The following is a 16,245-nucleotide window of genomic DNA, read 5'->3' on the forward strand; positions in this document are numbered from 1 at the left end:
TGGGGGGGATACATCTGTATATAGTGCAGGGGATACATCTGTATATAGTGGGGGGATACATCTGTATATAGTGGGGGGATACATCTGTATATAGTGGGGGGGACACATCTGTATATAGTGCAGGGGATACATCTGTATATAGTGCAGGGGATACATCTGTATATAGTGGGGGAATACATCTGTATATAGTGCGGGGGGGATACATCTGTATATAGTGGGGGGGACACATCTGTATATAGTGCAGGGGATACATCTGTATAGAGTGGGGGGATACATCTGTATATAGTGGGGGGATACATCTGTATATAGTGCGGGGGGGATACGTCTGTATATAGTGGGGGGGACACATCTGTATATAGAGCAGGGGATACGTCTGTATATAGTGGGGGGATACATCTGTATATAGTGCGGGGGATACATCTGTATATAGTGCAGGGGATACATCTGTATATAGTGGGGGGATACATCTGTATATAGTGGGGGGATACATCTGTATATAGTGGGGGGGACACATCTGTATATAGTGCAGGGGATACATCTGTATATAGTGGGGGAATACATCTGTATATAGTGCAGGGGATACATCTGTATATAGTGGGGGGATACATCTGTATATAGTGGGGGGATACATCTGTATATAGTGGGGGGATACATCTGTATATAGTGGGGGGATACATCTGTATATAGTGTAGTGGATACATCTGTATATAGAGCAGGGGATACATCTATATATAGTGGGGGGATACATCTGTATATAGTGGGTGGATACATCTGTATATAGTGGGGGGATACATCTGTATATAGTGGGGGGATACATCTGTATATAGTGCGGGGGATACATCTGTATATAGTGCGGGGGATACATCTGTATATAGTGGGTGGATACATCTGTATATAGTGGGGGGATACATCTGTATATAGTGGGGGATACATCTGTATATAGTGGGGGATACATCTGTATATAGTGCAGGGGATACATCTGTATATAGTGGGGGGATACATCTGTATATAGTGGGGGATACATCTGTATATAGTGCGGGGGGGATACGTCTGTATATAGTGCAGGGGATACATCTGTATATGGTGGGGGTACGTCTGTATATAGTGCAGGGGATATGTCTGTATATAGTGGGGGGGATACGTCTGTATATAGTGCAGGGGATACATCTGTATATAGTGGGGGGATACATCTGTATATAGTGGGGGATACATCTGTATATAGTGCGGGGGGGATACGTTTGTATATAGTGCAGGGGATACATCTGTATATAGTGCGGGGGATACGTCTGTAAATAGTGGAGGGATACATCTGTATAGAGTGGGGGGATACATCTGTATATAGTGGGGGGATACATCTGTATATAGTGCGGGGGGGATACGTCTGTATATAGTGGGGGGGACACATCTGTATATAGAGCGGGGGATACGTCTGTATATAGTGGGGGGATACGTCTGTATATAGTGGGGGGATACGTCTGTATATAGTGGGGGGGATACATCTGTATATAGAGCGGGGGATACGTCTGTATATAGTGGGGGGGATACGTCTGTATATAGTGCGGGGGATACGTCTGTATATAGAGCGGGGGATACGTTTGTATATAGTGGGGGGATACGTCTGTATATAGTGGGGGGGATACATCTGTATATAGAGCGGGGGATACGTCTGTATATAGTGGGGGGATACGTCTGTATATAGTGCGGGGGATACGTTTGTATATAGTGGGGGGGATACATCTGTATATAGAGCGGGGGATACGTCTGTATATAGTGGGGGGATACGTCTATATAGTGGGGGGGATACATCTGTATATAGAGCGGTGGATACGTCTGTATATAGTGGGGGGATACGTCTGTATATAGTGGGGGGATACGTCTGTATATAGTGGCGGGGATACATCTGTATATAGAGCGGGGGATACGTTTGTATATAGTGGGGGGGTACGTCTGTATATAGTGGGGGGATACGTCTGTATATAGTGGAGGGATACATCTGTATATAGTGCGGGGGATACATCTGTATATAGTGGGGGGGTACGTCTGTATATAGTGAGGGGATACGTCTGTATATAGTGGGGGGATACGTCTGTATATAGTGGGGGGATACGTCTGTATATAGTGGGGGGGATACATCTGTATATAGAGCGGGGGATACGTCTGTATATAGTGCGGGGGATACGTCTGTATATAGTGGGGGGATACATCTGTATATAGTGGGGGTGATACATCTGTATATAGTGGGGGGATACGTCTGTATATAGTGCGGGGGATACATCTGTATATAGTGGGGGGATACATCTGTATATAGAGCGGGGGATACGTCTGTATATAGTGGGGGATACATCTGTATATAGTGGGGGGATACGTCTGTATATAGTGCGGGGGATACGTCTGTATATAGTGGGGGGATACATCTGTATATAGTGGGGGTGATACGTCTGTATATAGTGGGGGGGATACATCTGTATATAGAGCGGGGGATACGTCTGTATATAGTGCGGGGGATACGTCTGTATATAGTGGGGGGATACATCTGTATATAGAGCGGGGGATACGTCTGTATATAGAGCGGGGGATACGTCTGTATATAGTGCGGGGGATACATCTGTATATAGTGGGGGATACATCTGTATATAGTGGGGGGATACGTCTGTATATAGTGCGGGGGATACGTCTGTATATAGTGGGGGGATACATCTGTATATAGTGGGGGTGATACGCCTGTATATAGTGGGGGGGATACATCTGTATATAGAGCGGGGGATACGTCTGTATATAGTGCGGGGGATACGTCTGTATATAGTGGGGGGATACATCTGTATATAGTGGGGGTGATACATCTGTATATAGAGCGGGGGATACGTCTGTATATAGTGGGGGGGATACATCTGTATATAGAGCGGGGGATACGTCTGTATATAGAGCAGGGGATACATCTGTATATAGTGGGGGGGATACGTCTGTATATAGTGCGGGGGATACGTCTGTATATAGTGGGGGGATACATCTGTATATAGTGCGGGGGATACATCTGTATATAGTGCAGGGGATACATCTGTATATAGTGGAGGGGATACATCTGTATATAGTGCGGGGGATACATCTGTATATAGTGGGGGGGTACGTCTGAATATAGTGGGGGGGATACATCTGTATATAGTGGGGGGGATACGTCTGTATATAGTGCGGGGGATACGTCGGTATATAGTGGGGGGGTACGTCTGAATATAGTGGGGGGGTACGTCTGTATATAGTGGGGGGGTACGTCTGAATATAGTGGGGGGGATACATCTGTATATAGTGCGGGGGATACATCTGTATATAGTGGGGGGGATACATCTGTATATAGTGCGGGGGATACATCTGTATATAGTGGGGGGGATACATCTGTATATAGTGCGGGGGATACATCTGTATATAGTGGGGGGGTACGTCTGAATATAGTGCGGGGGATACATCTGTATATAGTGGGGGATACATCTGTATGTAGTGCGGGGGATACGTCTGTATATAGTGGGGGGGATACGTCTGTATATAGTGCGGGGGATACGTCTGTATATAGTGCGGGGGATACGTCTGTATATAGTGGGGGGATACATCTTTATATAGTGGGGGGATACGTCTGTATATAGTGGGGGGATGTCTGTATATAGTGGGGGGATGTCTGTATATGGTGGGGGGATACATCTGTATATAGTGCAGGGGATACATCTGTATATAGAGCGGGGGATACGTCTGTATATAGTGGGGGGGTACGTCTGTATATAGTGGGGGGATGTCTGTATATGGTGGGGGGTACGTCGGTATATGGTGGGGGGAAGTCTGTATATGGTGGGGGGACATCTGTATATAGTGGGGGGATATCTGTATATAGTGGGGGGGACACATCTGTATATAGTGCGGGGGATACATCTGTATATAGTGGGGGGGATACATCTGTATATAGTGCGGGGGATACATCTGTATAGAGTGGGGGGATACATCTGTATATAGTGGGGGGATACATCTGCATATAGTGCGGGGGGGATACGTCTGTATATAGTGGGGGGGACACATCTGTATATAGAGCGGGGGATACGTCTGTATATAGTGGGGGGATACGTCTGTATATAGTGGGGGGATACGTCTGTATATAGTGGGGGGGATACATCTGTATATAGAGCGGGGGATACGTCTGTATATAGTGGGGGGGATACGTCTGTATATAGTGCGGGGGATACGTCTGTATATAGAGCGGGGGATACGTTTGTATATAGTGGGGGGATACGTCTGTATATAGTGGGGGGGTCACATCTGTATATAGTGCGGGGGATACATCTGTATATAGTGGGGGGATACATCTGTATATAGTGCAGGGGATACATCTGTATATAGTGCGGGGGATACATCTGTATATAGTGTAGCGGATACATCTGTATATAGTGCGGGGGATACATCTGTATAGAGTGGGGGGAAACATCTGTATATAGTGGGGGATACATCTGTATATAGTGCGGGGGGGATACGTCTGTATATAGTGGGGGGGACACATCTGTATACAGAGCGGGGGATACGTCTGTATATAGTGGGGGGATACGTCTGTATATAGTGGGGGGATACGTCTGTATATAGTGGGGGGGATACATCTGTATATAGAGCGGGGGATACGTCTGTATATAGTGGGGGGGATACATCTGTATATAGAGCGGGGGATACGTCTGTATATAGTGGGGGGATACGTCTGTATATAGTGCGGGGGATACATCTGTATATAGTGGGGGGGATACGTCTGTATATAGTGGGGGGGATACATCTGTATATAGAGCGGGGGATACGTCTGTATATAGTGGGGGAATACGTCTGTATATAGTGGGGGGGATATATCTGTATATAGAGCGGGGGATACGTCTGTATATAGTGGGGGGATACGTCTGTATATAGTGGGGGGGATACATCTGTATATAGTGGGGGGGATACGTCTGTATATAGAGCGGGGGATACGTCTGTATATAGTGCGGGGGATACATCTGTATATAGTGGGGGGGATACGTCTGTATATAGTGGGGGGATACGTCTGTATATAGAGCGGGGGATACGTCTGTATATAGTGCGGGGGATACATCTGTATATAGTGGGGGGGATACGTCTGTATATAGTGGGGGGGATACATCTGTATATAGAGCGGGGGATACGTCTGTATATAGTGGGGGGATACGTCTGTATATAGTGGGGGGGATACATCTGTATAGAGAGCGGGGGATACGTCTGTATATAGTGGGGGGATACGTCTGTATATAGTGGGGGGATACGTCTGTATATAGTGGGGGGGATACATCTGTATATAGAGCGGGGGATACGTTTGTATATAGTGGGGGGGTACGTCTGTATATAGTGGGGGGATACGTCTGTATATAGTGGAGGGATACATCTGTATATAGTGCGGGGGATACATCTGTATATAGTGGGGGGGTACGTCTGTATATAGTGGGGGGATACGTCTGTATATAGTGGGGGGATACGTCTGTATATAGTGGGGGGATACGTCTGTATATAGTGGGGGGATACATCTGTATATAGTGGAGGGGATACATCTGTATATAGAGCGGGGGATACGTCTGTATATAGTGCGGGGGATACGTCTGTATATAGTGGGGGGATACATCTGTATATAGTGGGGGTGATACATCTGTATATAGTGGGGGGATACATCTGTATATAGTGGGGGGATACGTCTGTATATAGTGGGGGGATACATCTGTATATAGTGGAGGGGATACATCTGTATATAGAGCGGGGGATACGTCTGTATATAGTGCGGGGGATACGTCTGTATATAGTGGGGGGATACATCTGTATATAGTGGGGGTGATACATCTGTATATAGTGGGGGGATACATCTGTATATAGTGGGGGGATACATCTGTATATAGTGTAGCGGATACATCTGTATATAGTGCAGGGGATACATCTGTATATAGAGCGGGGGATACGCCTGTATATAGTGCGGGGGATACGTCTGTATATAGTGGGGGGATACATCTGTATATAGTGGGGGTGATACATCTGTATATAGTGGGGGGATACATCTGTATATAGTGGGGGGATACGTCTGTATATAGTGCGGGGGATACATCTGTATATAGTGGGGGGATACATCTGTATATAGTGCGGGGGATATGTCTGTATATAGTGGGGGGATACATCTGTATATAGTGGGGGTGATACGTCTGTATATAGTGGGGGGGATACATCTGTATATAGAGCGGGTGATACGTCTGTATATAGTGCGGGGGATACGTCTGTATATAGTGGGGGGATACATCTGTATATAGTGGGGGTGATACATCTGTATATAGAGCGGGGGATACGTCTGTATATAGTGGGGGGGATACATCTGTATATAGAGCGGGGGATAAGTCTGTATATAGAGCAGGGGATACATCTGTATATAGTGTAGAGGATACATCTGTATATGGTTGGGGTACGTCTGTATATAGTGCGGGGGATACGTCTGTATATAGTGGGGGGATACATCTGTATATAGTGCGGGAGATACATCTGTATATAGTGCGGGGGGTACGTCTGAATATAGTGCGGGGGATACGTCTGTATATAGTGCGGGGGATACGTCTGTATATAGTGCAGGAGATACATCTGTATATAGTGGGGGGGTACGTCTGAATATAGTGCGGGGGATACGTCTGTATATAGTGGGGGGGTACGTCTGAATATAGTGCGGGGGATACATCTGTATATAGTGGGGGGGATACGTCTGTATATAGTGCGGGGGATACGTCTGTATATAGTGGGGGGATACATCTGTATATAGTGCGGGGGATACATCTGTATATAGTGCAGGGGATACATCTGTATATAGTGGAGGGGATACATCTGTATATAGTGCGGGGGATACATCTGTATATAGTGGGGGGGTACGTCTGAATATAGTGGGGGGGATACATCTGTATATAGTGGGGGGGATACGTCTGTATATAGTGCGGGGGATACGTCTGTATATAGTGGGGGGGTACGTCTGAATATAGTGGGGGGGTACGTCTGTATATAGTGGGGGGGTACGTCTGAATATAGTGGGGGGGATACATCTGTATATAGTGCGGGGGATACATCTGTATATAGTGGGGGGGATACATCTGTATATAGTGCGGGGGATACATCTGTATATAGTGGGGGGGATACATCTGTATATAGTGCGGGGGATACATCTGTATATAGTGGGGGGGTACGTCTGAATATAGTGCGGGGGATACATCTGTATATAGTGGGGGATACATCTGTATGTAGTGCGGGGGATACGTCTGTATATAGTGGGGGGGATACGTCTGTATATAGTGCGGGGGATACGTCTGTATATAGTGCGGGGGATACGTCTGTATATAGTGGGGGGATACATCTTTATATAGTGGGGGGATACGTCTGTATATAGTGGGGGGATGTCTGTATATAGTGGGGGGATGTCTGTATATGGTGGGGGGATACATCTGTATATAGTGCAGGGGATACATCTGTATATAGAGCGGGGGATACGTCTGTATATAGTGGGGGGGTACGTCTGTATATAGTGGGGGGATGTCTGTATATGGTGGGGGGTACGTCGGAATATGGTGGGGGGAAGTCTGTATATGGTGGGGGGACATCTGTATATAGTGGGGGGATATCTGTATATAGTGGGGGGGACACATCTGTATATAGTGCGGGGGATACATCTGTATATAGTGGGGGGGATACATCTGTATATAGTGCGAGGGATACATCTGTATAGAGTGGGGGGATACATCTGTATATAGTGGGGGGATACATCTGTATATAGTGCGGGGGGGATACGTCTGTATATAGTGGGGGGGACACATCTGTATATAGAGCGGGGGATACGTCTGTATATAGTGGGGGGATACGTCTGTATATAGTGGGGGGATACGTCTGTATATAGTGGGGGGGATACGTCTGTATATAGTGCGGGGGATACGTCTGTATATAGAGCGGGGGATACGTTTGTATATAGTGGGGGGGTACGTTTGTATATAGTGGGGGGATACGTCTGTATATAGTGGGGGGGTCACATCTGTATATAGTGCGGGGGATACATCTGTATATAGTGGGGGGATACATCTGTATATAGTGCAGGGGATACATCTGTATATAGTGCGGGGGATACATCTGTATATAGTGTAGCGGATACATCTGTATATAGTGCGGGGGATACATCTGTATAGAGTGGGGGGAAACATCTGTATATAGTGGGGGATACATCTGTATATAGTGCGGGGGGGATACGTCTGTATATAGTGGGGGGGATACATCTGTATATAGAGCGGGGGATACGTCTGTATATAGTGGGGGGAATACATCTGTATATAGAGCGGGGGATACGTCTGTATATAGTGGGGGGATACGTCTGTATATAGTGCGGGGGATACATCTGTATATAGTGGGGGGGATACGTCTGTATATAGTGGGGGGGATACATCTGTATATAGAGCGGGGGATACGTCTGTATATAGTGGGGGAATACGTCTGTATATAGTGGGGGGGATATATCTGTATATAGAGCGGGGGATACGTCTGTATATAGTGGGGGGATACGTCTGTATATAGTGGGGGGGATACATCTGTATATAGTGGGGGGGATACGTCTGTATATAGAGCGGGGGATACGTCTGTATATAGTGCGGGGGATACATCTGTATATAGTTGGGGGGATACGTCTGTATATAGTGGGGGGATACGTCTGTATATAGAGCGGGGGATACGTCTGTATATAGTGCGGGGGATACATCTGTATATAGTGGGGGGGATACGTCTGTATATAGTGGGGGGGATACATCTGTATATAGAGCGGGGGATACGTCTGTATATAGTGGGGGGATACGTCTGTATATAGTGGGGGGGATACATCTGTATATAGAGCGGGGGATACGTCTGTATATAGTGGGGGGATACGTCTGTATATAGTGGGGGGATACGTCTGTATATAGTGGGGGGGATACATCTGTATATAGAGCGGGGGATACGTTTGTATATAGTGGGGGGGTACGTCTGTATATAGTGGGGGGATACGTCTGTATATAGTGGAGGGATACATCTGTATATAGTGCGGGGGATACATCTGTATATAGTGGGGGGGTACGTCTGTATATAGTGGGGGGATACGTCTGTATATAGTGGGGGGATACGTCTGTATATAGTGGGGGGATACGTCTGTATATAGTGGGGGGATACATCTGTATATAGTGGAGGGGATACATCTGTATATAGAGCGGGGGATACGTCTGTATATAGTGCGGGGGATACGTCTGTATATAGTGGGGGGATACATCTGTATATAGTGGGGGTGATACATCTGTATATAGTGGGGGGATACATCTGTATATAGTGGGGGGATACGTCTGTATATAGTGGGGGGATACATCTGTATATAGTGGAGGGGATACATCTGTATATAGAGCGGGGGATACGTCTGTATATAGTGCGGGGGATACGTCTGTATATAGTGGGGGGATACATCTGTATATAGTGGGGGTGATACATCTGTATATAGTGGGGGGATACATCTGTATATAGTGGGGGGATACATCTGTATATAGTGTAGCGGATACATCTGTATATAGTGCAGGGGATACATCTGTATATAGAGCGGGGGATACGTCTGTATATAGTGCGGGGGATACGTCTGTATATAGTGGGGGGATACATCTGTATATAGTGGGGGTGATACATCTGTATATAGTGGGGGGATACATCTGTATATAGTGGGGGGATACGTCTGTATATAGTGCGGGGGATACATCTGTATATAGTGGGGGGATACATCTGTATATAGTGCGGGGGATATGTCTGTATATAGTGGGGGGATACATCTGTATATAGTGGGGGGGATACATCTGTATATAGAGCGGGGGATACGTCTGTATATAGTGCGGGGGATACATCTGTATATAGTGGGGGGATACATCTGTATATAGTGCGGGGGATATGTCTGTATATAGTGGGGGGATACATCTGTATATAGTGGGGGGGATACATCTGTATATAGAGCGGGTGATACGTCTGTATATAGTGGGGGGGATACATCTGTATATAGAGCGGGGGATACGTCTGTATATAGTGCGGGGGATACGTCTGTATATAGTGGGGGGATACATCTGTATATAGTGGGGGTGATACATCTGTATATAGAGCGGGGGATACGTCTGTATATAGTGGGGGGGATACATCTGTATATAGAGCGGGGGATAAGTCTGTATATAGAGCAGGGGATACATCTGTATATAGTGTAGAGGATACATCTGTATATGGTGGGGGTACGTCTGTATATAGTGCGGGGGATACGTCTGTATATAGTGGGGGGATACATCTGTATATAGTGCGGGAGATACATCTGTATATAGTGCGGGGGGTACGTCTGAATATAGTGCGGGGGATACGTCTGTATATAGTGCGGGGGATACGTCTGTATATAGTGCAGGAGATACATCTGTATATAGTGGGGGGGTACGTCTGAATATAGTGCGGGGGATACGTCTGTATATAGTGGGGGGGTACGTCTGAATATAGTGCGGGGGATACATCTGTATATAGTGGGGGGGTACGTCTGAATATAGTGGGGGGGATACATCTGTATATAGTGGGGGGGATACGTCTGTATATAGTGCGGGGGATACGTCTGTATATAGTGGGGGGGTACGTCTGAATATAGTGCGGGGGATACATCTGTATATAGTGGGGGGGTACGTCTGAATATAGTGGGGGGATACATCTGTATATAGTGCGGGGGATACATCTGTATATAGTGGGGGGGATACATCTGTATATAGTGCGGGGGATACATCTGTATATAGTGGGGGGGATACGTCTGTATATAGTGGGGGGGTACGTCTGAATATTGTGCGGGGGATACATCTGTATATAGTGGGGGGGTACGTCTGAATATAGTGGGGGGGATACATCTGTATATAGTGCGGGGGATACATCTGTATATAGTGGGGGGATACGTCTGTATATAGTGCGGGTTATACATCTGTATATAGTGCGGGGGATACATCTGTATATAGTGCAGGGGATACATCTGTATATAGTGCGGGGGATACATCTGTATATAGTGGGGGGGTACGTCTGAATATAGTGCGGGGGATACATCTGTATATAGTGGGGGATACATCTGTATGTAGTGCGGGGGATACGTCTGTATATAGTGGGGGGGATACGTCTGTATATAGTGCGGGGGATACGTCTGTATATAGTGGGGGGATACATCTGTATATAGTGGGGGGATACGTCTGTATATAGTGGGGGGGATACATCTGTATATAGAGCGGGGGATACGTCTGTATATAGTGGGGGGGTACGTCTGTATATAGTGGGGGGATGTCTGTATATGGTGGGGGGTACGTCGGTATATGGTGGGGGGAAGTCTGTATATGGTGGGGGTACGTCTGTATATAGTGGGGGGATACGTCTGTAGATGGTGGGGGGGTACGTCTGTATATAGTGGGGGGACATCTGTATATAGTGGGGGGATATCTGTATATAGTGGGGGGGACACATCTGTATATAGTGCGGGGGATACATCTGTATATAGTGCGGGGGATACATCTGTATATAGTGCGGGGGATACGTCTGTATATAGTGGGGGGATACATCTGTATATAGTGGGGGGATACGTCTGTAGATGGTGGGGGGGTACGTCTGTATATAGTGGGGGGACATCTGTATATAGTGGGGGGATATCTGTATATAGTGGGGGGGACACATCTGTATATAGTGCGGGGGATACATCTGTATATAGTGCGGGGGATACATCTGTATATAGTGCGCGGGATACGTCTGTATATAGTGGGGGGATACATCTGTATATAGTGGAGGGGTACACCTGTATATAGTGCGGGGGATACGTCTGTATATAGTGGGGGGATGTCTGTATATGGTGGGGGAACGTCTGTATATGGTGGGGGTACGTCTGTATATAGTGGGGGGATACGTCTGTAGATGGTGGGGGGGTACGTCTGTATATAGTGGGGGGACATCTGTATATAGTGGGGGGATATCTGTATATAGTGGGGGGGACACATCTGTATATAGTGCGGGGGATACATCTGTAGATAGTGCGGGGGATACATCTGTAGATAGTGCGGGGGATACGTCTGTATATAGTGGGGGGACGTCTGTATATAGTGGGGCGATGTCTGTATATGGGGGGGGTACGTCTGAATATAGTGGGAGGATACGTCTGTATATAGTGGGGGGATACATCTGTATATAGTGCGGGGGATACATCTGTATATAGTGGGGGGGGATACATCTGTATATAGTGGGGGGATATATCTGTATATAGTGGAGGGGTACACCTGTATATAGTGTGGGGGATACATCTGTATATAGTGGGGGGATGTCTGTATATAGTGGGGGGACGTCTGTATATAGTGGGGGGATGTCTGTATATGGTGGGGGGTACGTCGGTATATGGTGGGGGGACGTCTGTATATGGTGGGGGTACGTCTGTATATGGTGGGGGGATACGTCTGTAGATGGTGGGGGGACATCTGTATATAGTGGGGGGATATCTGTATATAGTGGGGGGGACACATCTGTATATAGTGCGGGGGATACATCTGTATATAGTGCGGGGGATACATCTGTAGATAGTGCGGGGGATACGTCTGTATATAGTGGGGGGACGTCTGTATATAGTGGGGCGATGTCTGTATATGGTGGTGGTACGTCTGTATATAGTGGGAGGATACGTCTGTATATAGTGGGGGGATGTCTGTATATAGTGCGGGGGATACATCTGTATATAGTGCGGGGGATACATCTGTATATAGTGGGGGGGATACGTTTGTATATAGTGGGGGGATATATCTGTATATAGTGGAGGGGTACACCTGTATATAGTGCAGGGGATACATCTGTATATAGTGGGAGGATACGTCTGTATATAGTGGGGGGATGTCTGTATATAGTGGGGGGACGTCTGTATATAGTGGGGGGATGTCGGTATATGGTGGGGGGACGTCTGTATATAGTGGGGGGACATCTGTATATGGTGGGGGGACGTGTGCATATAGTGGGGGGATGTCTGTATATAGTGGGGGGATACGTCTGTATATGGTGGGGTGACGTCTGTATATAGTGCAGGGGATACATCTGTATATAGTGCGGGGATACATCTGTATATAGTGGGGGGGATACGTCTGTATATAGTGGGGGGATATATCTGTATATAGTGCGGGGGATACATCTGTATATAGAGCGGGGGATACGTCTGTATATAGTGCGGGGGATACGTCTGTATATAGTGGGGGGATATATCTGTATATAGTGGGGGGACGTCTGTATATAGTGGGGGGATGTCTGTATATAGTGGGGGGATACGTCTGTATATGGTGGGGGGACGTCTGTAGATGGTGGGGGGGTACGTCTGTATATGGTGGGGGGACGTCTGTATATAGTGGGGGGATATATTGCGGTCGGACACCTGCTGCCATTGGTCTTGCTCCCGCTGCGGCGCCCATCACTCCGGACAGCTGTTTTCCTGGCACACTCCCTGGTAGACGGATATAACAGAGCCGGTCATGTATGATGAATATGGCGGGTGCTGTATACCCTCAGTAATGATTCTGACCAGTATATAGATATTGTTGTGGCGGTGCAGCGTCATATGGCGGTCAGTGATCCGCTCACTAGTGATCTCCATAACTCGCCGTTACTGACCCTGAACATTCGGGGAATTCTGCGTTTCGGTCGCCAGTTTCTAGATTTCGGCTTCCGGAGTAAATTGAAGCTTTTTTTTTTTAAAGATATTGGTGAAAATTCATAGATTACAACAACGGAAGCAGAAAGGGTCCAATCAGCCAGAAATGTCTGACCCGACATCTGTCCTTTTGGATTCTCAAAGCAACCAATCACAGCGCAGCTTTTGTTAAACTGTTTTGAGACAAATAAAGCTGAGCTGTGATTGGTTGTCATCTGGCCTCACGTCTGCAGCACTTTGTTGTCCTTGGCAACCAATCAGAGCGCAGATTTTATTTTTCAGAGCAGTGGGGGAAATGAAAGCTGCGCTCTGGTTGCTATGGACAACAAGGTTGGGTTGCTAGGGGAACTCAGGCCCGGAGTGGTGTAAAGCCAAGTACAGTGACGGCAGCTGCACATATTACCGCGGCTACGCTCTATTCCAGGCCGAGCACGGTGGCGATGGCGCCATCACGGGTGAACATGGCCGATCACGCTGCAGCGCGCTCACACATGGAGCAGAACATTCACTATCGATGCTCGGTTCACTCGTGGTGACTCAGGTGACACATTTCTTCCAAAATTTTTCTAATTTGTGAAAAAATGTTTTGATTTCACCCCAATTTTGTAAAAGCAGAAAATCATAAGCAAGAAGTCAGCCCGATCTCAGGACGTCTCCTGACCCGTATCTTAAGAATAAGGAGGAAAGCTGCTGGTCAGGACAGCCGCCAGCCAGGAGAGTCGCAAGTCAAGAGAGTCGCAAGTCAAGAGAGCCGCCAGCCAGGAGAGTCGCAAGTCAAGAGAGCCGCCAGCCAGGAGAGCCGCCAGCCAGGAGAGTCGCAAGTCAAGAGAGCCGCCAGCCAGGAGAGCCGCCAGTCAGGAGAGTCGCAAGTCAAGAGAGCCGCCAGCCAGGAGAGCCGCCAGCCAGGAGAGTCGCAAGTCAAGAGAGCCGCCAGCCAGGAGAGCCGCCAGTCAGGAGAGTCGCCAGTCAAGAGAGCCGCCAGCCAGGAGAGGCGCCAGCCAGGAGAGCCGCCAGCCAGGAGAGCTGCCAGTCAGGAGAGCCGCCAGTCAGGAGAGTCGCAAGTCAAGAGAGCCGCCAGCCAGGAGAGGCGCCAGCCAGGAGAGCCGCCAGCCAGGACAGCCACCAGTCAGGAGAGGCGCCAGCCAGGAGAGGCACCAGCCAGGAGAGCCGCCAGCCAGGACAGCCGCCAGTCAGGAGAGCCGCCAGTCAGGAGAGCCGCCAGTCAGGAGAGTCGCAAGTCAAGAGAGCCGCCAGCCAGGAGAGCCGCCAGTCAGGAGAGCCGCCAGCCAGGGGAGCCGCTAGCCAGGGGAGCCGCCAGTCAGGGGAGCCGCCAGCCAGGGGAGCCGCCAGCCAGGAGAGCCGCCAGCCAGGGGAGCCGCCAGCCAGGGGAGCCGCCAGCCAGGAGAGCCGCCAGTCAGGGGAGCCGCCAGCCAGGACAGCCGCCAGCCAGGGGAGCCGCCAGCCAGGGGAGCCGCCAGCCAGGAGAGCCGCCAGCCAGGAGAGGCGCCAGTCAAGAGAATCGCCAGTCAAGAGAGGCGCCAGCCAGGGGAGCCGCCAGTCAAGAGAGGCGCCAGTCAAGAGAATCGCCAGTCAGGAGAGCCACCAGCCAGGAGAGCCGCCAGTCAGGAGAGCCGCCAGTCAGGAGAGCCGCCAGTCAGGAGAGCCGACAGCCAGGAGACCCGCCAGTCAGGAGAGCCGCCAGCCAGGAGAGCCGCCAGCCAGGGGAGCCGTCAGTCAGGAGAGCCGCCAGCCAGGAGAGCCGCCAGCCAGGAGAGCCGCCAGTCAGGAGAGGCGCCAGTCAGGGGAGCCGCCAGCCAGGGGAGCCGCCAGCCAGGGGAGCCGTCAGCCAGGGGAGCCGCCAGCCAGGAGAGCCGCCAGCCAGGAGAGCCGCCAGTCAGGAGAGCCGCCAGTCAGGAGAGCCGCCAGTCAAGAGATGCGCCAGTCAGGAGAGCCGCCTGTCAGGGGAGCCGCCAGCCAGGGGAGCCGCCAGCCAGGGGAGCCGCAAGCCAGAAGAGCCGCCAGTTAGGGGAGCCGCCAGCCAGGGGAGCCGCCAGCCAGGAGAGCCGTCAGTCAGGAGAGCCGCCAGTCAGGAGAGCCGCCAGTCAGGAGAGCCGCCAGTCAAGAGAGCCGCCAGTCAAGAGAGCCGCCAGCCAGGGGAGCCGCCAGACAGGACAGCCGCCAGCCAGGACAGCCGCCAGCCAGGAGAGCCGCCAGCCAGGGGAGCCACCAGTCAAGAGAGGCGCCAGTCAAGAGAATCGCCAGTTAAGAGAGGCGCCAGCCAGGGGAGCCGCCAGTCAAGAGAGGCGCCAGTCAAGAGAATCGCCAGTCAAGAGAATCGCCAGTCAGGAGAGCTGCCAGACAGGAGAGCCGCCAGACAGGAGAGCCGCCAGACAGGAAGTTGCTGGTCGGTAAAGTTGAGCAGCCAGTTGGGGGAGACACCGGTCAGGAGAGCCGCCAGTGGGGACGTTGCTGGTCGGTGACACACGGATGAGCTTCTA

At 49.5% G+C, this 16,245-nt stretch overlaps 1 protein-coding gene across 6 annotated transcripts in view; it reads right to left on the reverse strand.

Moving 5' to 3' along the window:
- Window positions 1-16,245, reverse strand: part of LOC141273167 (alpha-2-macroglobulin-like protein 1) — a 607,283-nt gene that overhangs the window by 172,376 nt on the left and 418,662 nt on the right. For 3 of the 6 annotated variants that reach the window (XM_073684620.1, XM_073684622.1, XM_073684621.1), the window contains one exon: window positions 13,472-13,540. The exons of the other annotated variants lie outside the window; for them this stretch is intronic. In XM_073684620.1, coding sequence (XP_073540721.1) covers window positions 13,472-13,540 — 69 coding nt within the window. The remainder of the gene's footprint in view (window positions 1-13,471; window positions 13,541-16,245) is intronic. 6 annotated transcript variants of the gene reach the window in all.

Source organism: Phyllobates terribilis, unplaced genomic scaffold (genome assembly GCF_046119375.1).
Source record: "Phyllobates terribilis strain yellow unplaced genomic scaffold, ASM4611937v1 Scaffold_5__5_contigs__length_657084704, whole genome shotgun sequence".
Lineage (NCBI taxonomy): Eukaryota > Metazoa > Chordata > Amphibia > Anura > Dendrobatidae > Phyllobates > Phyllobates terribilis.